Source organism: Ischnura elegans, chromosome 5, assembly GCF_921293095.1.
Source record: "Ischnura elegans chromosome 5, ioIscEleg1.1, whole genome shotgun sequence".
NCBI classification, from domain to species: domain Eukaryota; kingdom Metazoa; phylum Arthropoda; class Insecta; order Odonata; family Coenagrionidae; genus Ischnura; species Ischnura elegans.
Genome location: NC_060250.1, coordinates 1069186 through 1094994, shown reverse-complemented (window position 1 = coordinate 1094994; position 25809 = coordinate 1069186). Strand labels below are relative to the sequence as shown.

The window sequence follows — 25809 nt, the reverse complement described above, 5'->3', positions numbered from 1 at the left end:
AAAGGCATTGATTGCAAATCGTTACCCACCATTAGTGTATTCATAATACACAAATTATTTGGTTTTTGAAATCCCAGTTTAGACAAATGTTAATGGTCAATTTTAACCTCATTTGATAAAAGCCAGATTGGCGCCCATGCGATTCCAGTCCACGTGACGTCACAGGGACCTAGTTTCTATAGGAGAAGATAGGAGTTATACATCGTCTGAGGCTACCAATGCATGCATGAGGCACAGAGCTCAGAGAAACGTGTCTTAATAATCACGTATTAAAACTGGCTAAGGTCGGAAAGTTTTCTTCGTTTGATAAGGTATTAATAAACCTTTTTTAAGCCAAGCGCTACAAGCCAGCAAGGTACTCAGCTATCCGCTAGCATCCTGCGTCCTATCAGCGCTCAGAGCCTCGATCAAGATCACCTCACAAGGCGGGAGGGGGAACCAGAAATGCGTCGCACGGCCTTTTTCCCATCATTCCTACTTACGCGTCGCGTTTTCGCGCGTTTGAAATTTTTCACTTTTCATTTAATCGCGAAAAATAGATATCGTCATTTAAAAATGTAAAAGCGACAAATACGTACTCAAGGAGTAATAATCTTTCGATTTAGGCAATAAAATAATAATAGGAAGCCACCCTATTGATTTAGTGGCAGTGTGTTTATTTTCTGATCAAATCGAGTATTCCAGTGAAATCAGCAAAATCAATTGAAATATATAAACATGAATTGATACCACCAATAAAACTGATATGACTAACTGCACCCTATAATAAGTTATTACGGAGGTGGAATTCTTTACAGATGATAATGTTCCTTCAAACATTCCTTTCACACCAAGAATTCCAACGAGGGGGTCTTGAAAGCTCGAGACCTGCTCGGCTTCACTTCATCTCCCTAACTTCATCTTTCACCATGCCATCGTTCCAATGGCGTGTGTTCATCGATCACATTCATGCATGACGACAATGATTTTAATGTATTTAGTGGCTGAGCAACATCTTCCTGCTGCCCCTGCCTGAAGACACAAGCGTGGATATTGTTTATTGCCCACGGAGGCCACCTCCATCTCATCGAGGCCACCTCATCTGCTGGGTGGCAGGCTCCGCATTTGCCACGACACCTTCCCACCACAGACTGACCATCCTGTGTGAGGAGAATCAAACACTTATTTCCATGTGCTTTTTACAAGTAGGCGTGCGAACCCTCCCCTATTTATATCTTTCACGGTTTATAAGTTTACTTTGTGGCACCTTACATCTGCTGGCAAATATCTTGGAACATAGTAAATTCCACATAATCATACTAGATAAACCTAAACCAGTTTCAGCCCTCACATATCATTCTCAAGATGAAACACCTCATGATAATGGCATATAATAAAAGACTATGGAATGACAGATTAATACAACATAGTAATAAAGTGTATAACCTCTTGAGAATGACATGCGACAGTTAAAACAAGGTTAGGTTTACGTAATAATGTTGTGTGGAACATACAAAGTTACAGAATATTTATTTAACCCCCAGAGCTTCTATTTTTTCTTAGTTCATCAATGACATAAACACTTTTCATGGTAGTTGAATCTTTGCTTAGTTAAAAGCGGTGAAATTAATATTAAGTGCAAAAGCACAAAATTCCCGGGTCCCACAAATAAAACCACAGATCTTTGGTTTTTCAGGCCACAGTGGCGACCCTGGATCATTGGGTTCCATAGCAAATTACCAAGGTTCATCGTACTAGTTGCTTCATTTGGGCCGTTGGGATCCATCAAAGATCAATGCAAGATGTCCAAAATTCAAAGGAATGTGGACTTCCAAGAAGCTACACCAATGGTGTAGTCCATTTCAGAGCTAACCCCACAATTCGTGGTTATCATTGAAGTTATCTACTGACTAAGTTTACATCAGTTCATTATCCAGCTTCTAAGAGGATCGTTATGTAAGAGTTTAAAGAAAAGGTTAGTGAAGAGTTTGATCTGGAGTGTAGCTCTCTACGGTGCGGAAACGTGGACACTAAGGAAAGAAGACGAGAGAAGATTGGAGGCAATCGAGATGTGGGTATGGAGAAGATGGGAGAGGGTGAAATGGACGGAGAGGAAAAGGAACGACCAAGTGCTGGATATGGTTGGCGAGGAGAGGCAGCTTTTAGATGAGATACGGAGGAGACAGAAGGTATGGATGGAGTTAGTGCTTATCGGGGAGGGGATGTTGAAAATGGTGCTAGAGGCTAGAATGTTAGGGAAACGAGGGAGGGGAAGGAGAAGAATAGGATTTTTAGATAGATTGAAAGAGAGTAGGCCTTACTGTGAGTTAAAGAAGGCAGTGCTGGAAGGAAAGAGAGGCTCCCAGATCACTTCTTGCGTACTCCATGGAAACCTACCTTAATCGGTAGAATACTATAATAATAATAATTCAAAATAAGGCAAACTCCCTTTCATTTTACCTAAACATATTCTTTGCTTCCTCCATCTCCCACATTTACACAGCATTCTCCCCTTCTCTAAAACTGTTTTCAACCACCCTTCCCTGCTTCAAAACTTTCACCATCCAAACCTTCTGTCCCCTCTATATTTCTTATGGAAGCTGCCTCTCCTCACCCACCATGACCAGCTCTTTGTCATTCCTCCTCCTCTCCGTCCACTTCAATTTCTCCATTCTTTTCCACACCCACATCTCAAAAGCCTCCAGCCTTCTCTCGTCCTCCTTCTTTAGCGTCCATGTTTCCAACTCGTAAAGCATTAGACTCCAAATCTCTCTCAAGACTACTCTCAGTTTCACATTGTAATCAATTATTTGTTTCCCCATTTTGCTTTTCTCCTTTCCCTTTTGCTTGTCTCCATGTCTCACTTTTCCACTTCCTTCTCTCCTCCATTCCTTCCATAATTTCTCTGCTATCCAGGTTTTTATCCTTCTACCATATTTTAGCCAACTGGCTTCTTGGCAGCTTTTATTATTGATGGTTACTAGCCTTTCCCATAACTTTAACTCAATCACCTCTCAACAGCACTTTCCCATTCGTGAATGTCTCTTTTGCTAATGCAGTTCTCTTTCTGGTGTCCTCATGCAGTGTCTGTTGCCCGCTAATGCGCAGCTCAAATAGTTGAATTGCTCTACCTGCTCAAGTTTTTGCTCATCTCCCTTGTCCCAAGTCTTACATTCCTAGCTCGTGATCCTATTCAAAACTGCATAACTACATTCTTCTTACCTACCGTTTTCTGGAGATTCATTATCATGCCATATACCTCACAATGCTTGTCAAACACATCCACCATAGCCTACAGCCACTTGTTGACTGGATAATGAACTGATTTAAGCGTATCTACCATCATATTAACTCCAGCTTCCATCTCATCCCAGGCCTCTCTTACCATTTCATGAGTCTACACATTAAAAAGCAATGACGAGTCTTGCCTCGCCCCTTGGCCAATTTCTGCCCACCCTGATTCTCCATCCTCTACCCTCATTTCAATAGTCTGGGCCTTGTACAAACTATGAATGAATTGCCTATCCCTCCAATCTGCCACTAAATATTTTCATAAGGATTTCTTATACAATTTCCATACATTCCACAGCAATTATGTCCACTATATTTAATCTTCCTGGCTTTTTCCTGCTATTTTACATATCCTCCACATACTACCTACTTCCATTTACTCTGACCATGGGATGCTCAGATAAGATCCTTCCATATATTATGCCTTAACTTTTGACATGGCTTGCATTTCTTTGCCGTCTGATAATGACTTATGACTTTAACTTTGCCTCTTTCCTGCTGAAAATGTTTCCATTTCTCACACTGCCTTTTCCGTCAACTGCATAACTACTCTCAGTTTCACGTTGTAATCAATTATTTGTTTCCCCATTTTGCTTTTCTCCTTTCCCTTTTGCTTTTCTCCATGTCCACACTTTTCCACTTCCTTCTCTCCTCCATTCCTTCTATAATTTCTCTGCTATCCAGGTTTTTATCCTTCTACCATATTTTAGCCAACTGGCTTCTTGGCAGCTTTTGTTATTTATGGTTAACTCTAATCCCATCCTTCCTCTACTTTCTGCCTCCATCTCCTGTGCCGCAATGTGAAATTGAAACTCTAACATCAAGTTGAGTAAACACAGTCTGAAATATGGCTTAGTGGTATAACTGGTATCATATCTCACCTGCAATTGGGATATCTAGGTTTGAATTCGATAATCCAAATGTTTTTGATGGCAAATTTCACCCTGGTCCTCCTTTTCCTATGACCCAAGGTTTGCTCTTAAAGTTCTCTTGATGCTCTCTTGATTCATCACCAAGGAGGAATGCTTTGACACCAAACCATTAAATAGTAGAATATTATCCCTTTAAGTGCCAGCCTATTTTGTCTGGTAAGCTCAAGAGTACATGGTCTTTTTTGGCAAATTTGCTAGTTTGAACTTAAACATTTATAGAGAGCCTAAAATGCATTTTTTGCGGTACATGTCGTGTTGAAGCATGACAAAGTACTACAAAATAGAGACAAAGGCACAAAAAATAAGAGGCTTGGGTGCAAAAAAAAACCAGCCCATAGATCAGTCCAACAGTGATGCAGCTAGGAATTAAGGGGTTTAGATGCCACTAATACCAGGGTGTGTGGGGTATGGAATACCCATCAGTGTAAGTGGTAGGTGAGAGGTTAATAAATTGCTAAATTTTAAGAAAAATTGATCAAAATGGTGAGTTTTACGGCTTTCTGTGGGATATTTTATCAATCCTTTCACCATTCTATTAGTAATATCAATCCAATTAAGTATAATGGATTGAAAGTTCTCTGAGGCCTGGGGGGGGATTTTATCCCTCAAACCCCCCCTCACTGTGCCACTGCAGCCAAATATACTCTTTGCACATATCCCCCAGGCTGATGGTTGGCACCATATGGGATGAAGAAAAGTTAAGAGCCATGCACTCACGTCTTTCCTGCTGACATGAACAGCTGCTCCTGATCCACGTCCTATACTGCTATGAACCCTGAGTCCGGTACCTTTGAGGTTGATGCTGAAACGACCTTGAGGATAGTCTAGGGAGCTGTAGGAATAAGCTACTCTTGTACCATGTATCTGCCTGGCAAAGGTCATATCTTCAGCTGGAAGTTAGAACATAGCATTGCATGAGGCACACACACACATACCATACATGCCTTATTGTAAAATTTTCTCTCAGGGATGGGTCTCTCAGAAAAAGCAATGGCGGCGAAATTACCCACGTAAGTGGTTCAACATATGAATATCGGACTTTGTTCTTGTGTGATCTGGCGCTCGGATATCGTGAAACAAAACGTGAATGCATGAAAAAGCCAACTGTTACATGAATAGCCCACTGCCTTGCGAAATTCAATCAACATGCCGAGGGTTAGAGTGCGAGAAAATTACAAGGCTTACCTTGAGCCTGACTCGCAAGATTCCAACAGCACACCAGTTCCTCGATGCACTCGTTGAAGGAAAACAAATACCATTCATGCTAATGTGCAGTTCAAAGCTACAGTTGAAGACGGAGAAGTTTTCCCCGCTAATCCTGCGGACCTTAACATAACTTCTTCAATGCATAAATATCTGAGAACATTTTTACTTATCTATCCCCATCGGTAGATCTTTATCCATACCCATTTTCTACTCTTTATGTGTTCTGGCGATTTCACTATTTTTATCTGTTGAAAACGGAAAATGGTTGCATGATTTTGAAGTTTCATCTATAAAAAAATCGAGGTTAATATTTCTAATAATTATTTGATCGAATTTTATTTAGGTTTGTGGGCAAGATGTTAACGATCTGGAAGAGGTGGATGTCAATGTCAACCTTGCTGGTGGTGAAGTAGAGAAGGATGATGTACCATCTTTCACCGTGAATTCTGCTGAAGTATATGTAAGTATTTGAGGAAAAGTATTTCATAGAGTGGACTGGACATAATAAGTAAGGCAAGACTGTTCACTATCTCCATTGTTTTCTGGAGTATATGCTGAGGTGATGGCAAGAGAAGCGTGGGATGAGGTGGGAACTGGAGTCAAAGTGGGAGGAATGATGTAAAATCAGTAAGGTTCACGGACGATCAGGCGTTGATTAGCCAGTCAGCGAGAGGGCTGAAGAGTATAGTGGATGCATTAGACAAGAGATGTGATGAATATGGCATGAGGATTACTCACAAGAAGACTAAAGTCATAATTAAGTTAACCAAATTTCCAGGAAATATAAAATTATCCACGCAACGCTTTACTCCCTCCGAAGTAAATGTTACCATTGAGTAAGAATATAAACTTACTCTATGATGTTACCCAAAATTTATTAAAACAATTAATAAAGTGTCAGTACAATCATAATTTAACTACTTGAGAACATTCTGGGGAGGGGTATTAAAGTTCGAGCAATTGGTTGCTAATTCTCCAAAAAGCAATTGACTGATTGCTATAAAATATAATTTGAACCGTCCCACAGTGGGCTGAAATCGAAAAAAGCTGGACAAAACCTCGAAAATGGTTTTTTTGAGTATGGAAGTTGAAACTTTGCACAGTTGTTGCCAACACATTAGTGCATTTTTTGACGCAAAATATTTTTCTTAGGCTAATTTTTTATATAAAATACATAGCCTCAAAGTTGAACAAATTTGGCGGAAATTGCCCGCTTTGAATTTTTTTCGAAATTCTGCGAGAATAAGAAGAAAATAAGAAGCTCTTGTCAATTCTAGAACGTTTTCTAATTCTTTGGATAAGTATATGCGATTAATAAGTGACCTGAGTTTTTGCATTATCTCAATGGATTTAAGGGCGATTTTTTACTCACTTTGATCCCATTATAATCTGGTGGACGCCCGGAAAAAAATGACAAAGTTAGCAAAAGAACTAAGAGGAGGAAGACTGAAAGTCTTAGATCTTCTCACTCGGCAGCAACTTTATCATTCGCAGCATCGATGACAATTGGAGAGGAAGGAGAGCCTCCAAATTAGTGGAGGACATTAAAACGACCATTCCAAGCAGAGCAAGGAGAGTCCTAGCTAAATGGAAGACACCCATCTCAGGTTCCTCCATGATGTCAGAAGACGAGGCTCTTTCTGTTATCATATCGATGCACTTGACAAAAAACCACTACAAGTGTCTTCGGAAAATAGCTGAAAGCCATGGTCATAAATTATACCCGAACTATGAAAGAGTGAGGTTTGCTAAAAATACTACGTACCCGGATGGCATAGAGATTATAGAAATATCGTGCGAAGTCAATCAACAAACTCTCCTGTCGCACACTGCCTCACCGATTCTAGCTTGCGTGGCAACTGTTCCTGATGCCAGAAGTGAATTGAAGTGCACTCTGATTTGTAAATATGATTTCGACGGCAGTTATGGGCATTCGCAGTATAATCAAGTTTGGCAACAAGAGCCTAGGTCGGAGGAATATTTGTAGGTAGGAGTTCTATGGTGCCCCAAACCGTTCATAAGGTCCTAATACATGGAGCAGGTATAGCTACAGAGATGATTCTTCCTCTAGGGATATTATGTGAAGAAGCAATTGAAGCACGCAATAAAGATAGCAGAAAATATCGAGAAAGCTTTAGCAGGAAGCACTCTAGAATATATCTACCAACGATGACTTATTTCGTCGCCTCCTCCTGACCTCAGATTCAGTAATACCCAACGCCGCACCCCTAATTACAAAGAAATCCCGAAGAATGCCGATATAAGTGAGGAATTTACTGTTACTAAATGACGATGACCCAGAAATCCTGCAGCCTCAAAGTGAAAGCGACAGTTCATCAACCGACTCGGAGTGATGCTATTACATGTACATAGGGTTCATTTAAATATTCATTGATAACCTTTTATCAAAAATGGAAGGACTGAGAAAGAAGCCTAAAAGCCTATACAGTTAATAATAACATTAAATACATCCTCAGCAAAGGCTTTGCATTCATAGCGCTTTATAATGTACGCTGCGTCACGACAATCCATGAGCCCAGGGAGCAGCCGCGGACTGCGCGGCACGGTAAAAACATCGATTTTATTTAGTTTGTTGCCAACGGCCGCAGATTATTTCCGTGGATGACGACTCTAAAAGGCTTGATGCAATTACGATGTAAATATCTGAGAGCAACTCGGTGTCCTCCTTTTTATACAGTCACACACGGGCAAAAATATTACTGAAATTAGCGTCCGCCATTTTGTACTGCATCGGTGATAAATATGACAAGACAGTAAAGAAATCGGGTTACAACAAAAGGAAAATAAATGCAGTAATAATATATCATAGCTTTTATTCAATAAATTTATTTAAAATGATTCACTATCCAACATCCGTCGAGTACGGCAATTCCCGTGGCCAGCAGCCAGCTCCGGGCGGTGCCGCACGTTCGAAAAATCGATCTTAATTTCGGCGTCGCAGGTGGTCGCAGCTGTACTTCCGATTATCATAATCTATATACTTTGTTGTATATGTGGTGTAAATATCTCGAGGTAACTCGGTGATCCTTTTTTTAAAATCCTACATAAACACAAAAATTCGACGAAAAACAGGGTCCGCCATTTTGTATCGTATTGGTCACAAATACAACAAACAAGTCGTGAAAGTTGATGGTAATCGATGATAACAAACCGTTTAACAAATTTATAAATTTTTGTTGCTATTGAATTACTACTAAAGGTGTGACATTAGTTTAACCCATTACCGGCCGAGTAAAGAAATACTTGAAAATATATAATTTTTTCTTTTCAATTGACCTAATAACATGCTAAATAAGGTAAATTGAAAATATGGGCCTTCAAAAAAATTTGCTTATGGTAAAAAAAAATGTTGCGTTTTCGCAACGTTGGCCGAATCCGGTATCTGTATGCAGTTATGCAACCCGCATTACAATACATTGCCGCCTCATGGGAATATGCTGTTTTTACTGTCGGATATAATCCTATACCTTTTTATGCCACGTATATGACAAATATCGTCATATTGGATAAATAAAATCCTTAGATATTATGTTTCCAACGAGATGTTGTTGTTATTTGACCTAAATCCATTATAAAATAGACATGCTTTACGGTTTGAAAGAAATAAGTCAAAGCGAAAATTTTCTCAGAAGAGCATGTATTTCACATTTTTTCATTGACTTTAATTTTATCATTGCAGATTGAATTACAAAAATTAATGGCTAATTATGAAATACTCAAGCATTTTGGGTGCAATGGAACATAAAATTTCGTACATTCAAACATGGTTTGGCTTTTACACTGTTTCGGCAACTACTGAATTTTTTTTAACTCTCTGGCCAAATTCGTCCCTTCATGCTTCACGAATCCGCGATGAATTATATGGCCTAACTTTTTCTATGTTTATGGACGCGAATTGTATAGGGGTACGTCATCTACTGACTTATTCATTTCACTTTTTAGATGCGTCCCTGCTAGATACGATTTGGAGTCTACCAGTGAAATTTACTTCCGTTGCATAACCTGTACAATCTCCTGGCGTTAGTGCAAACGCCGTCCAGTAAGTTGATAAGCTAGGACCCTTTTTCCCCTGTATTCTAGTGCGGTAATTTTCATTTGCATTATCAAGTAGGTCCACACCTCCCATGTATTTACTATACTCCCCAATAACACGAATGGTATTTTCTTTTATTAACATAGAATATTATGTGAAATAGTATTTTATTTTTTTCTGCTGAAACTTTTCCCTGTGCCAAATGGAAGCGAAAAACTTTTATTGCTGTCTACAGGGACAATCTATTTATCATTCCATCGAACAATACTAAGACCTTGGGCTTTATCAAATGTTTATTTTCATGTTCCTCTCGGTTTCACGTCAATGGTTTTATTATATTCTATCAGGAACTCCTCCGTTATACGTATTTAATCGTATTTTCACGGACGGCTCCATTGACAAATAATCCTTTTTCTTTCAAAACAATAAATAGTCTTCAAGATGAAAAGAAGTTATTGAAAAACATACGATGGTTCGAGGGATCAGGGATAATCTTGAGAAATTCCAGAATAACACTTGCTTCCAAGCCTAAATTTCGATAGAAGTAATTTTCTATCGCCTGGTTGAACCCTAAAACCGTCTGAATAACATAAGCACCAAAGTTAAAAGCAAAATCTAAAAGGCTTGTTTTAAAAGAACATTTATGCACTGTAGTGACCAAAGTAAGGTACCATTTGCTCATTTTTTCAAAATTTATGCGCAAATATTCCGAATTGTAATAATTTTTCAAGTCGTCAAATTGAGGTCATAATTTACAAATCTGTCATTTTTGTCCAGACAGGAATTGTCTGATAAGTGTAGATTATTTTTTATTAATCTGAATATGTTTTGGTTCAATCATTGCCGAACCATATCTACGCCTTATCGTCTTAATTCACCCAATATCCTGTTGTGGAAGTCAGTGATATCGCTGAATCGTGAAGTAAGGAAGGACTAATTCGGATTGAAAGTACAAAGTTGTGTGTTCCATTGCACCCGAAATGCTTTCATGTAATCCATAAATAATAATAATTTGTTGTAATTCAATCCGTTGTGATAAAAATGTCTTTTTAAAAACTGGAAAATACGTTATCTTCTGTAAACATATTCGCTTTGACTCATTTCTTTCAAGCCGTAATGCATCTCTATTTTATATTGGATTTAGGTAAAATAATGCAGCATCTCATTGGAAATATAATATCTAAGAATTTTAATTATCAAATATGACGATATCTGTCAAATACGAGGCATAAAAATGCGTAGGATTATATCTGACAGTAAAATCGGCATATACTTACGAGACGGAAATATGTAGTAATGCGGGTTGCATAACTGCCTATAGATATCGGATTAGGCCAACGTTGCGAAAACGCAACATTATTTTCCGGATCTGATTTTCGCATAATGTTGACTCTCTGACGAAATATAAGCTTTAATATCTGTTAATTGAAATTTCTACATCCACATGGACGAATAAAAAACTTAATAAAGGGAATAGTTACTCTTAGGAAAAATTATTTATCTTGCTTAACAGGAGACTCGAAAATTGACACATTTTGAGTATTTTTATAAATATCGAATTACTTATTAATTGTCATTATAATCTCACTAAAAATCAGTTTAAACTTATTTTTATAGAAAAAAGCGAATTCTAAATTAATAAAATTCAATTGAAACATTTTTTTTGCATTTCTCAATAATGTTGCGTTTTCGCAACGTTGGCCGTAAATGGGTTAAACATGCTGAATTTCGAAAAAAATTCAAAGCGGGCAATTTCCGCCAAATTTGTTCAACTTTGAGGCTATGTATTTTATATAAAAAATTAGCCTAAGAAAAATATTTTGCGTCAAAAAATGCACTAATGTGTTGGCAACAACTGTGCAAAGTTTCAACTTCCATACTCAAAAAAACCATTTTCGAGGTTTTGTCCAGCTTTTTTCGATTTCAGCCCACTGTGCGTCCTTCCCTATATTTGTAGATTTACAGTTCTCCCTTTACGTCACCATAACCTTTTCTAAGTATTCAAAATTTTCAACCCCATAAGAGGATATAAACGTAAAGAAGAAGCTGAAACCAATGCATTCAATTTAAGATCTACCAAAATTTATATTTTTCCGACGCGTAATTTTTCCGTTCAAACGCTCATTTATCTATGTAAGACGAAATTGTTTTCTTGATGGTCAGAAATTATAAGAGGATCAAATAGTTTAACATATTTTTTAAAGATTATGTAAGTGGTAACTTATTGTAGAAAATCCAAATAAATTAATTTGTTGATAGTGCGTTTAATGCTCAATATATTTTTTTTGCACGGCAGGCTGAGATTAAACAAAAATTGCTATTTTTTCGAGCATTTATTATGTTTCGTATCTGGTCTCAACTTACTAATTTTTGCAATACGTATTGTCATTTGTCTTGAGGTATCCTACAGGCAAGGCCTAAATGGGATTCCTACTTTATCCTAATTTATTTTAAATGTGCTTTTAATGATGATTCCACGGATAAATAAAAATAAATTGGCCAATTTATTATTTATGCGGTTCGTAAAGATTCACGAGCTACGATTGAGACACAAGATAAAAGTAAATGGACAAGAACGGAGAAAGTGAAGCGGGCGGAGACTAAGAAGAACGACGAAGTGTAGGACATAGCAAGGGAGGAGAGAAAACTGTGTTACAGGAAAGAATGTTGGGTAAGTGAGAGATAGAAAGGAAATAAGAGATTAGATGGAAAGGAATTTCATAGTGAATTGAAGAGGAAATCCATGATAGGAGGAAGTACAGCCAGAATGTTTAGTAAATACTCATTACAAACCTACCTTAATCGGTAGGTTACTTTAGTAATTATATGTAAATTTTGACACATATTTTTGTACGGATTATATTTATGAAAATTTTATAACTGCCTAAAATACCATAGCATGCGTCTTCGTCATCCCTAACGTCCAGTTGCAGCCTTTAGGAAGAAGAAATTTCCTCCTGAGATTCTCCAATTGATGATTACTGTGAAATGCGATAAGGAAATATTTATCTGAAGCGAAGATCAAAAGTTATTTGAAATCCAGGGGAAACAGAATACTCCACGAAATATACGAAATAATATATAAACGCATTGTATATTTTTCTTTTGTACTCCACGTGGAATTAAGAAAAAAATTAGATGGACAAGGCTTTATGGGAAGACCTCATGGACGAGAAGTTAAAAACATTTTACCTTCTTCCAGAAATACTTAATTTGGAAAACTAAGAAATTAATATTTTTATGCATCGGGAGTTACGATTTTCATTGAAAACGAAATCTCTGAAACATTTTGACGGGTTGAAACACCATGAAGAACAAACGATATTCTCAAAAATGTCAAGGAATAATAAAACTGTACCTTTCAATTCTTACTTACCGGATTTTCACGCTACTACATGAGATTGCTTTAATTAGTAACGAAATGAATTATTAAATTTTTTTTAATACTTCCGGTTTTTTGGAGACGAAATCTCACCAATCTCTGTGCTCTACTCTTCCGTAAATAATATCCATTTACCAATCTTGAAGACCACCGTGTTGCCTTAAGGTACGTATACTTCCATGCGGCGCAGAGGGTGAGCACGGTGGCACTCGGCTGTTCAACAGTCGCAAACCCGAGCGAGAAGGTTCCCAAAATTTCAGTCATCTAAACCCCATCCCCTACACATCGCCTTCCCTCCCTTCCCTAAACACTGCCCCCCTATGTTCCCTGCCTCGAGTCCAAGGCCACTTGCTAGTCGGCTAGGCTCGCTGGCCACTAGACCGAGTTTTTGAGGGTTGGGGGAAAGATCCACAACTCGAAAGTGGCCGATGTATCCGGAAGCCTTCAGGATCAAATTCTAGGCTTAATTAACGCCTTCTTCGAAAGAAAACTCAACGTTTATCGCGCGAGTAGATTGCTGCCGAAGGACCTAAAAAAAGTTACAATGACTGAGTCACTAGGAACATGTGAAAAACATGAATTATATCAACAGTTCCGATGTAAAACTCGAAAGAGCATTAGTAAGTGCATGGGTGTTGAGTCGTGACATCAATCGCGTGAATACGGATGATAAGAATAGAGAAAAAGTTTGACATAAAAAAAATCAAACAAAATTTCATCGCAACCTAAAAAATTCCATCAAAATCCTTTTCGTAACAAACTTGATTGAAATAAATTAATTGAAAAACTGATAAAAAATAATTTTTAGTCACTAAAATATCAAATTGAGCAAATTTGATTTTTCAACCAATTATAAAATTTCATATAATGTTTCTTGGTAAAATTTAGCGTATTGAAGGGCATTGATTAAAGCAAAATATGAATTCGGGATTAATACGATTCCATTTGTATGCAGAGGTCAGAAAGAAGTGACAGAAAACGGCCGGCAGCTGTAATATTGAAATGACGGTGTATTTATAATAAAAAACAATCAAAACCCAGTCAACTCTCCATCTTACTGCAAGCAATTTCGAAGTCACCAGAATTACTAAAAAACATTGCATAACATAAGAGTCACAATACTGGCAAACGCCCAGGTATTCGTGAGACGAATATCTAACGCTTTGAGACCACATTGAAAGTTTAAGTTACAGTGCTAACGCCTGTTATTTCTGCAGGAATGTTTCTCGGGTTTCCCACCGGGTGTCGTATCGGGTTGTAGTTCCCAACGTTTCCATGACTAAGTCCGTCATCGTCATCAGGGGTCATTAACGGAAAAGGGGGGGAAACGTTGGGAACTACAACCCGATACGACACCCGGTGGGAAACCCGAGAAATATTCCTGCAGAGCATACGCCGGGAAAAACTCAGATTCTACGCCTGTTATTTCAATTGTGACACAAATATTACACGACCTAATAAATAATTGGGCTCATTGGGCAATTGGCCTTGTGGACTTTGGACAACTTTTAAGCACCAGTAAAGATAAAATACCACTTCAAGAAAAATCCGGCTTATATCAGATTAATTGTAATTCATGCCCAGCTTCCTACATAGGTCAAACAAGACGCAACATTCTTACCAGATACAAAGAACACCTCTCATATTACAAAAACAACAAACCGGAGAAATCCAGCATTGCACAACACCTTACTGACACAGACCACGAAATTACCCTAGACAACCTTACTCTATTGAAACAAACATCAAAACACCTACTTGACGCATACGAGAGCATTTACATTTATAGAAACAAAGGGAAACTCCTTAATAGTGACGAAGGTCCCATCCCGTATTCTTCTCTATTTTCTCTATTGCACTAAGAACGTTACGCCCTCAGTTATTTTCCACTCCATAACGGTCATCCTTACGTCACGTTCCCTCACCCTCCTTCCAAGTTAAACCTTCCCTTTCCCCCCCCTTCTCCGTCCGTTAACTCTTCCCCTCCTATTCCGCCCCCCCATACCAACTTACGTCCAACCACAATTTTCCCCCTCTCCTCTTCCATCCTCTACACCACAACTATTCCCCTCCCCCCACTCTCTTCTTCATACATTTCAGCGGTGTCTATTGTTTTTTCATCACTCAACCTTGTTGAAGTGAAGCTTTAACCTCAGTTGCGTTGAGAAGGGAATCTTGGATTCCGAAACCGGTAGGCTTTTCCCGTCCAGGTGGCAGTTCCATCGCTCAGTTTTGAGCACATTCTCCCGGAGCATAACCCACGGAGTAAGTGTTGTTTGTGTGATAGTGTGTGTGTGTGTGTGGGTCTTAACTTGTGTAACCTTAGCGAGGCCCCCCAAAATTCTCGCGAAGGTTCCTCCATAGTTAAGCGAGTGATTGGTTTCAACGTGAGCAGCCTTAGCGAGGTCCCCCCAAACCCCTCGCGAAGGTTTCTACACTGTTGATCGTGTGCGTGTATGTTTCTTAACTTGAGTAACCTTAGCGAGGCCCCCCTAAAACCCTCACCAAGGTTCCTTCATAGTTAAGCGAGTGATTGGTTTCAACGTGAGCAGCCTTAGCGAGGTCCCCCCAAACCCCTCGCGAAGGTTTCTATACTGTTGATCGTGTGTTAGTGAAGGGTTTCCGGTTGAGAGGCTGGGGTTGGTCACTGCTGCGAATCCTCCCGTTCCAGCATACCACACAGTGTTTTGTTTATACCTGTGACGAGGTCCCTTGTTACGGCCATTGGAGTGTTACTTGGAATGACTTTCTTTTTCTCGTAACTTCGGGAATAAATAGCTACATCCCTAGTAAAACAGTAAAAGAAGGCAGCGAACCGAGATGGTACGACGCGGAAGTGAGAAAATCATTCAGGCGACAGAGCGTGTCATGCTAAAATGAAAAAAAGTCAGCACGGATTTATCCGCTATTGAACGCGAGCTAATAATTAAAAAATATAGGATGACTAAAGCCGCCACGAAGGAAGCGTTCAGGAATGCATTCACTAATTTTAAAAGAAAAACACTATTAAAGCAGTTACGGGATAACCAAAAAGCATTTTGGCCATATGTTAGGGAAGTTCAAGGTAAACGATCTACCGTATGTTCGCTGAGAAACAAACGACAATGGAGATGAGTTGACAAGCAGTTACGATAAAGCCAATTTATTAAATTCCTACTTCAAGAGCGTGTTCACCGAGCCTTCCGAGAACTCACCCGAGACCGATGACAATCCCTGTATACATTGACATTAGTACGCTCGGAATAGAAAATATATTGAAATCGCTTAGTCCAAATAATGCACCTGGTCCGGACGAAATCCCTTCTCGCGTATATAAAGAACAAGCCTCAGAAATTGCCCCCTACTTGCAGGTAATATTCAGTAAATCTATCAAGCAACTAGAAGTACCTAAAGAATGGAAAATCGCTAATGTAACGCCAATATTTAAAAGTGGAGAAAAGGAACAGCCATCAAATTACAGGCCGATATCTTTAACGTCCATATCATGCAAGGTCCTTGAACACATCGTAGTCAGTTCGGTAATGAAACACCTAGACGCGCAAAACTTATTCATATGAACTCAACATGGACTCAGGAAAAGCAGATCGTGCGAACCTCAGCGCTTTTCGCCCACGATATTTTGGTCTCCGGGGAAGACACCATTCCAGTAGACGCGATTTTTCTTGATTTCAAAAAGGCATTTGATAAAGTACCCCACGGAAAGTTAATAATAAAACTGAAATCGTATGGTCTAGACGAAGATGTAATTTTTTGGATTAGAGAATTTTTGAGCGACCGCGTCCAAAGAGTAGTATTAGACGGTGCAGTCTCCAATGAGGTTGGAGTCACTTCTGACATTCCTCAGGATAGTGTCATCGGCCCACTCCTATTCCTTCTTTATATAAACGACATTGGCGAAGTAGTGCACAGTAAGTTACGACTATTTGCAGACGACGCTGTAGTTTACAGAGAAATCCGTTCCAGCAAAGATATAGACGAACTAACTAATGACCTTGCAGCTATCCAAGCTTTGTGCGATGCTTGGCAGTTAGAATTAAATTTGGGAAAATGCGTCGTAATGCATTTCTGGAATAAGAATAACTCCCTACAGCGTAACTTAATCATTCGGGGCACCCAACTAAAGGCAGTTGAATCCATGAAACATCTAGGGGTTAGACTCAATAATGATCTATCGTGGAATAAACATATTCGAGAAATAACCGATGAAAAAGGCTTAATAACAGAGTTAGAACGCGTGCAAAGAAGAGCTGCCAGGTATGTGAAAGGTCGTTACGATAGTCTTGTTAGTGTAACTGACCTCTTAGATAAACTCGGATGGGAATCTGTGTCGGACCGTAGATTGAAAAATAGACTAAACCTTATAGATAAATTCAAGAGCAGTGTCTTTTATGACGAAGTTAACCATATCTTGCGGACGCCAACGTACTACGGAAGATCAGATCATATAAATAAAATAAGAGAGATATACTGCAGAACAGACAGATTCCGAATGTCATTTTTTCCACGATCTATAAATGATTATAACGGCAGCAATAGAACTCGTAAATAGATTGCATGACTTGTAGTGTAGCCTACTAGCCTATGTAAAAATTAATGCATAATTCAATTATTATTTCTAATAGCATAGAGTAGTATAATTTGTTAGTATACGGGACGTTTTTTGGACGGTGTGGGGTGCATGTGGGACTTCAAATGCATGCTGCATGCTGGTGATTGATCATCCCCTGCCAAACACCCTAGAGGTGGCTCGCAGGGTATTACGTAGATGTAGATGCCTTCATCAGAACATGTTCAATGTTTAGTTAAAATATTTTTCCTTCGTTTCTATTTCGTTTTGAATTAAATTTAAGGTAAAGAGACAAAAGGACTGATTAACATATGGAATGAGAATCGATTGATGTGCACAGGGTTAAATTTTTCATTTTAAATTTTTGTTATATTCGATCGGTTGAGAGAATAACATTCCATTTCAGCGCATTCATTTTGGTGGAAGAATCCTGCAAAAACCTCAAAAAGTCGTCTTTTGGCTGTATTTGTAATTGAGTTAGGAGCTCATTCACCTAGTCCATTGTTTTTCGCAGTATCCATATTCATTAGCTGAGAGAGAGAGAGTGAGAGAGAGTGTGTTGGAGATCTCCGTGGAGAGAGAACCTTTCTTCCTTTGGACTTAAGTCCTGCTGCCGAGGCGAACCCAACATCGGAGCCGTAAAGGTTTCTTCCGTTTTAATTCGAAAATTTTCGCCATTTGATATGGTGTGCATTTGATATCGCCGAGGCACTTTTGCTCCCATTTACCGCACTCACAAGGGAAGAGAGCGAGTCAGAGAGCTTTTCAAGTGCGGCTTCGCTAAAAACAGTTCAACAAACGAACGGAAAAAAAGGAATCGGTTGAGGCTGTGACCTTCTTGATCTCGAAATAACTCATTCAAGGACCCTTTTTGCTCTTCATAAAATGCAGCGCAATATCATCAAAAAAGCTATGGCCTTCAGGGACTCCTCGACAGAGGATGTCGTAATTGGCGAACATATAAGGGGGCTTAGTCCAGAAATGAAGTTTTTCAATCAAAGCCAACTCATTTTCTATTGAATTATAACGTTTTTCACTTAATGATTAGCAATAGAGCTGAAATTTTCAGTAATACTCAGAATCAGATGGCAATTATTGTGTCAGCCACCCCCGGTAAACCCTCAAAAAAAACCCAAAAATTAAAATTTTCATATAAGTCTACTCTTTGGGTACTATTCTTGACTATTCCACCACCCCCAACGACTCATCCCCACGGAAATTATGTGATTGGATGGTGACCACCAGTAGTACACACATTTAAGCCCCGGTATCCCCCTGAAATCCCCCCAAATGTAAAATGTGTCATTTAATCCCCTATTCGGGAACTTCTCGCAAACATAACGCCGCACAACCCGTCCCCTCTGAGCTCTAGATCCGGAATATTTGGTGAGGGCGAGCCACCGTAAACCATACGGGAAAAAATTCCCGAAAACCACCGATCACCTCCTGGAACATCGCCGAAAAAAAAATAAAAAAAAAATTTAAAGTCGCCTTTCCGAATAGTTTTCGTCAGAATTTAACCGGTGCCCCTACCACTTATTAAAACTCCCGATAACCCCGTGAAACCTCCCAAAGAATTTCTAATAAATCGCCTCTCCAGGTAAAAGAAGTCGTTAGACCACTGCTCCTGACCCCTAGGACTTATCGGCACGGAATTCATGAGAACGATTTGTGACCACTGGTTTAACACAAGTATAAAACCCCCGGTATTCTGTTGGAAACTCCCGCAAAAAAATGGAAAACTTGCCATTAGTCTCCTTTTATGGGTACTTGTCGCAACTATTACTCCGCATTGCACTCTTCTTTACAATCATTGCTACGTGATCACTGTGGAGGATTAGTGACCGCATGTATCTATATAACATGAAGCCCAGTTACGACCACTCATTAATTCACTCACCTATACAAATGTTTGGGGTGAACGAGACGAGATACGGCAAAAAGTCTAATGAAGACCCCCTCTAAAATTGTCTGAAACCCCAGGAAAAATTATGAAAACACTAAATTTACAATTATTTATCTGTCTATTCATCTGAAATTGAGTATGGGGATTAGTTCAAAAAATGGCCACCAAATTCCAATGGCGGCGCGGCAGTCATACAAACGAACAGTCATAGCAACATATTTGTTTATGCAAACAAGAGGAGCTAAATTGGGAAAGAAGATAAAGGAATTAAAACGAAAAACTGATAAATATATGGAAGGAAATAAGGAAAATAATATTTGAAGTGTCTATTTCTTTGCGTCTTCTTTCCGCAAGAACCAACATCTGTTTAAATCAAAGCGCATTCAAATGAAAAGCGGAGAAATATAAGGTAGGAAATTATTGTTGTTTTTGGTATGTTACATCGAAAGTGTGGTGGTTATTAATATCAAAGTTAACAAGTGCACTAAATGCCATTTTAGAAATATGATTCGTGCTGTTGACTATAGTTCGTATCTTGTTGGAGATACACGATTGTAGTAGAAAGACTTTCAAACAAGTCTTACATAATATAGGTAGGTAAAAATGATTTTATTTTCATTTTTTGTGATGGTGATAACTTTTTATTTTTGTTTACGTTCTTTTTTCCGTTAATGTCCTTTTTAATGTACAATATGTAAGATACGTGCAAATGAATTTCTTATTCAATTATTTGTCTTGCGAAAATCACGTTTCCTTGAGTGACTAAGTTATTCAACTGTGTAAATTATCGAAAGCTTGACATTCACAATGTCTTGTACACCAAAGGCTGTGATCCGTTACTCACCAGATTTATTGCGCATTGCGTTGGATATTAAAGCTGAGATATTTGCGTATCCCGATTCATTAAAACTTTAAATAGAGGTACTTCTGAAGTGAAATCATTCGCGATCACGATAAATAATATTTCGATAAAATTCGTTATACTAGCCCCAATTCATGCTAAGGTACATTTGTTTCTAGATATTGATATTCAGTCCCAACGTAATTCGCTTACGAAGGGGAACAGCTGTTACATCTTATTCGTATATCAAGAATTTGGTTGAGTTTTGTGGAAAATAATTAATAAACGTGTTTTTAATTGTAATTCGTAAAGTCGTTATGTTATGATATTACGTATGCATTGGGTGTTACAGTGGAACGTGGTCTCAACGTTTTTTGTATTTGAATTGAATAAGTTAGAGATACTCGAAGAAATTTATTTTACTTTTTAAGCCCCTCAGAAAAAGTTTCTCTTTATAAATATTTACATTCATATTGTAGCCTACGTACCATGCGCTCGTTTTACGTGAAAGTGGAAATATTGCTTATACCTAAGCTAGCCTGCTCAAAAGTAAACGATCCTTAAGTAACAAGTAGCAAACAAAAAGTGTAAGACCCCCCACAGTGAGCATAACAGGCCGCCGGTCTTTTTCGGGGGGCCTTCAGAGCCCCCCAGCGAGCAAAGCGAGTAACACATTAAAACCCCCGAATCACCCTGGGCACCCCTCATGTATACTAATTCCCGACCACTTTCAGAAAAGCTGGAGAGCTGAAATTTGTTGCACAGGCGGAAAAAAAATATTGATTGGGAGAAAAATTCCGAAAACTCAAAAAAATTGATTAGTTTTCGAGATATATCGACTTGAATTAACATGGGAGCCTTATGGGAATAAAACCTTTTTCCAATTATAGCGAATTTGTTAATAATTTAGGAAGATGAGATTCCTGTGACGAATACTAGATTTTTTTGTCAATTTTTTGAGTTGATTGTCATTGCGATATATTGATAAGTAGTACTTTTTATGATTTTTTTGAAAATTCCCTATGCTTTTCTTGCTGGCCTATCTTTGGAATTTTTTTGACCAACTTGCAATAATTGTAGGACAAATTCCTTGAAACGTAAAATACAAGAATTTTTGCTTGATTTTTTGGTTATTTGGAATATTCATAAAGTGAAAGAATTCCGAGGAATAAACGATTTTAGATTTTGCATTGTTGAGATGACGAATTTTCAAACTCGGATTTCGGACATGAGACATATGCCATATGAAAATTCGGAATTTTCGAGAAAAACCGTTTAAGGTGCTTCGCACCCGTTTTTTCGCAACGTTTTCGGCTACGTTCCCCGTAACCCTCTTGGTTAATGAATAATAAAATTCCGAAAAATATCCTGCACATGAAAAATTATTGTCGCCATTATTTTGTGAAGCTCACGATCTTGAATAACTTGACAACCGTTGAAGTTATATGAATGAAATTTTCAAGGTAATACTAATATCAAAAAGGACAACTTTTGCAATGATAACCATTCCACTGTATCGATTCATGTCAGAGTTATATCGATACCAATCTCCTTGGATACGCTTTATTCGCTAATAACTTTTTTGTTATTCTAGTTATGAATACGCAATTCAAAACGTTTACTACTGCTAACGTGTTTAATCAGGCAAAAGTAAAATCAAGCGGATCGAATAATTAGAGGCGAAGTTATTATCGATCCAAGTGTGCATTCGATACATGTCTTTTTCAGGCTTATTTACATAGTTACGGGGATATAATTTTTTAATATTTGCTTAGACAGCAACGTACTATACGCACATGTAAATTATTTTGATGAGTAATGATTCCTAATGAAGATATATCGAAATGAAATAATATCGATAGGTCTAATTTTCTCCTTTGTTATTGATCGTACCTGACCGAAATTTTTAGGATAGTACGTGATTGGTGATATAAGATTTCTGTTATCTTTTGGTTTCCATAGCATAGTTTTAACTTTATGCCGAAATACGCTTTCAATGTAAAGTAAATGGGGATATATCAAAATCGCTTTAGGACATGATACTTACCATATAGGTCACATTAAGCAATGATGAACATCCCCCTTGACCCATTTTCTAACAAGAAAAATCAAATCGAAAATGTTGGAATTCGATTTTTCCCTTATATCTTTTTTTATTTAATTAGGTAAGGGACTTAAACTCTTACCAGTAGATAAAGAAATGTACAAAACAAGCTAAAAGTTGCAATAAACTAATTCGGTTGTTATAGTTGAAGTTATGATCGATAAAAATGTGTACGTTAGAGATCCCTTTTGCATAACTTTTACAATAGTTGCTGGGATAAGACTTTTAACGGTATGCTAAAAGGTAAATTAGAAAATATTTTGCAGAACAACATCCCCTTATCAAGATATGTCGATATGAAATTATATCGATAGGTGTCATTTTCTCCTACCACATTAACCATACCTGCCCGAAATGTTTGTCTTTTAGTGCGATGAAGTGCACGGTATTTACAATAAGTCCATCTTCAGCCAACACAAACAAACTGGATGGTTTATCCACGCGATAAAAGATGTCACGTAATATTGTTTCGTTGTAAAAAAAACATGGTTTTCCTATATCTAAGCCACGAACAGAGATACTTTGGTCTCATTTATTGTCATTGCGAATGCCAATGTAATTGAAAACTCAACCCGATAGTATTCAATTGACACATCTGTCGGAATAATATAAATTCCTTACCTCCAACCCTTAGCCGACTTCGCTGTTCCATTCGGCTTCTTATTAATTTTTATAATAAGCATTCCATTGACAGTTGAATATGATAGCCAATATTGAGACCTAAGTAAATACATTATCACGTGTTGAAGTTGAGGTTAATTTCACGGATAAATACCTTTGGCAACTGTGAGGAAGGTCAATGTAACATGAATCAACCCTCTTTCCTTTCTTTCCTGGGGTACACCTTCAACTTTTTTGCGTCTTCCTCCCCAAAGACACCTACTGAGAGGGAAATAACCCTGTCCTCTTCAGTTTCCTTACTAATGTACGCAGATTTTGTGTATTATACCACTGCCAAGGAGTACCAACAATTATGCGGTTAATGAATATGGCGAATCTCGGCAAAGGAAAGACAAGACCGAAAGCTATACTGTACAAGGAAAGATATGAATGCACATAGGTGGATCTAGGGGCCATAGGGGCACGTCCCCCCCCAGACTCTTAAAAAATATGCAAGATTTTTTATACGGTCCGAATATCGTTGCATTCGTTTTGTTTTACGAGGTATCCTCAGGACCCCCGGAACAAAATCTTGGATACGACCTTGCTTGTCCCTCCCCCCAGAAAGAAATCCTGCATCCGCCCCTGTGAATGAAACTAAGTACTGTTTTTTAATACATTCTCCTAACATATACTTCATGGTTCTTATAGGAGTTTTAATCACTCAATTAAAATACAAGAGTTGAATAACACACTGAATTCAATGCAATGTGCACTCTATTGTTGTTCCGTCCCGAATAACTGTTTATATATATTACTTCATAGCAACAATGCAAAACTAGCAATCTGGAAAACGTTAGCGGTACTGAAAGGTACCCTCCATGCACTCACGCGTAGCAGTTAGGGAAGCGTGTTTGGGGTGCAGGAATCTCGGAGAGTGAACCGATTGTCAATGAAACCACACGAAATGTGTGGAGATCTCCGTTGACGCTACCTCCACGCTCAGGCAAGCGTTCGATCTTTACCATGGAGTTGAAGTGAAAGTGACTTAGAAGCAACGATATTACTCTTCGAGGGGAGGTTTATTATCTCAATTCAAATAAAGTAGTTAAATAACACACTGATTTAAATGTAATGTGCACTCTATTGTCGTTCCGACCAGAATAACTGCCTATTTATGTCACCAAGTTATAGCCAACGTTCCGAATTATTTTAAATCATCATCAGTGCTATGAAAGAAAAAAACATGAACAACATAAAATACAAAGATTAATACATACACTGCAAGTATTTCTCCCTTATATCTATTTTATTTATTTTCGTTAGGGACTTAAACTCTAATTGGTAGATAAAAATAAGGTGCAAAATAAGATAAAAGGTAAAGAAAACTAATGTTGTAGTTACAGTTGAAGTTTTGATCGAAAAAATTGAGCATCTTATATATCGCTTTTGCAGACCTGTCACTGTAGTTGCTGCGATTAGGCTTTTCACGGTATTTATTTATTTATTTGCAATAAACCCAAAAACAATACATGAGACCTTTTACATTGTATTTTTAAACAAATGGATAAATAATAAAGTGGAACAAGAAACAACGACAAAAAAATAAAACCTGATTAAATACACTCGGATATACATAATACTTCACTTCTATGAACGCCTCATCCGCTCATATGCTATTTGGGAAGGGTGGACAAAGAAAGAGGGATTTAAAGAAGAAGTTTCCTGATGGCAGTCGTAAATGATGAAATTAATGATGTTATGTCAACAGAAGGAGCTTTGATGAAATTGTAGGTAAGAGGTAGCCGGTAGGTAAGGGATCTCTGGGTCACTGATAAACGGTGGAGAGGTAGATGGAAAAGGGATGAGTTCCGTATTTTACGGGAAGGGACACGGAGGGAGAACATTGAAAGAATGTCGTTAGACCTGAAGTGGCCATTCATGATTCGGTGGAAAAACCTGAGGTCGCTAAGAGTACGTCTTCGCCCTAAGGGCACTATGTCAAGTTGAGAGAGGAGATCATCAGCAGTGAGATTACGGAGGGAAGGGTTACGGTTTTTCACGTTATTTACGAAGAAATTAACAGGTCTATTAAGAATTTTGACATTTAAGGGACAGGCTGAAGACCATATGGGCGAACAATAATCAATAAGTGGAAGAACACATCCGGAAAAGACAGATTTCAGAGCAAAAGGACTCCGTATTTTTGTAAATCTGTACAAAAGTCCAACTAGAGCCATCGCTTTGGTAGATATGTGCTTAAGGTGAGGGGTGAAGGTAAGCTTGGAGTCAAAAAGGACTCCCAAATCACTGTGGCATGTGTATGATAGAAGGCAAGGTAGTATTCATGCATATTAAGTATTTTGCTGAACTAAATCCTTTTATCAAGGTGTATCGATATGAAGTTATATCAGTAGGTGTCATTTTCTCCTACCCTATAAACCGTACCTGCCCGAAATTTTTGTCTATTGGTGCAATGAAATGTACGATATTTACATTAATTTCAATCTCTTGCAAACACAAATAAACTGGATGGTACACGCACGCGATAAAACATGCCACGTAAAATTGTGTCAGTGTAAAAAACAAAGTTTTCTAATATCTAAGCCACAAACAGACATACTTTGGTCTTATTCATTGTCATTGCAATTGCCAATCTAATTAGAAATTGAACCCGTATGTATTCAATTGGCACATCAGTCGGAATAATAGGGATTTGTGGTAGTAATACATCTCCTTGGAAAATGGCATTTATAACTTAGTGTGATGGAAAGATATTTCAAACGTCAGAAAAAATATTGACGGTCGTCAAGGGGACAGTAAGCGAAACACGCTAAACTTGAACCTTTTTTGGATGTTTATTTCTAAATTTCCTTTCCCTTGGGCTACAACCTTGTCGCGGTGGAAAGGCTTGCGCGTTCCTATGACCCCTAGAGCTGCACTGGCG

At 38.3% G+C, this 25809-nt stretch overlaps 1 protein-coding gene across 1 annotated transcript in view; it reads right to left on the bottom strand.

Annotated features, from left to right (window-relative positions):
• Nucleotides 1-569: 569 nt before the first annotated feature.
• The window catches only part of LOC124158417 (A disintegrin and metalloproteinase with thrombospondin motifs 20-like), a 248532-nt gene continuing 223292 nt past the window's right edge, over nt 570-25809 (bottom strand). Inside the window, exons 2-3 of the mRNA XM_046533495.1 lie at nt 4920-5092; nt 570-1139 (exon numbers count right to left, since the gene is read on the bottom strand). Coding sequence (XP_046389451.1) covers nt 897-1139; nt 4920-5084 — 408 coding nt within the window. The 5' untranslated portion in view covers nt 5085-5092 and the 3' untranslated portion in view covers nt 570-896. The remainder of the gene's footprint in view (nt 1140-4919; nt 5093-25809) is intronic.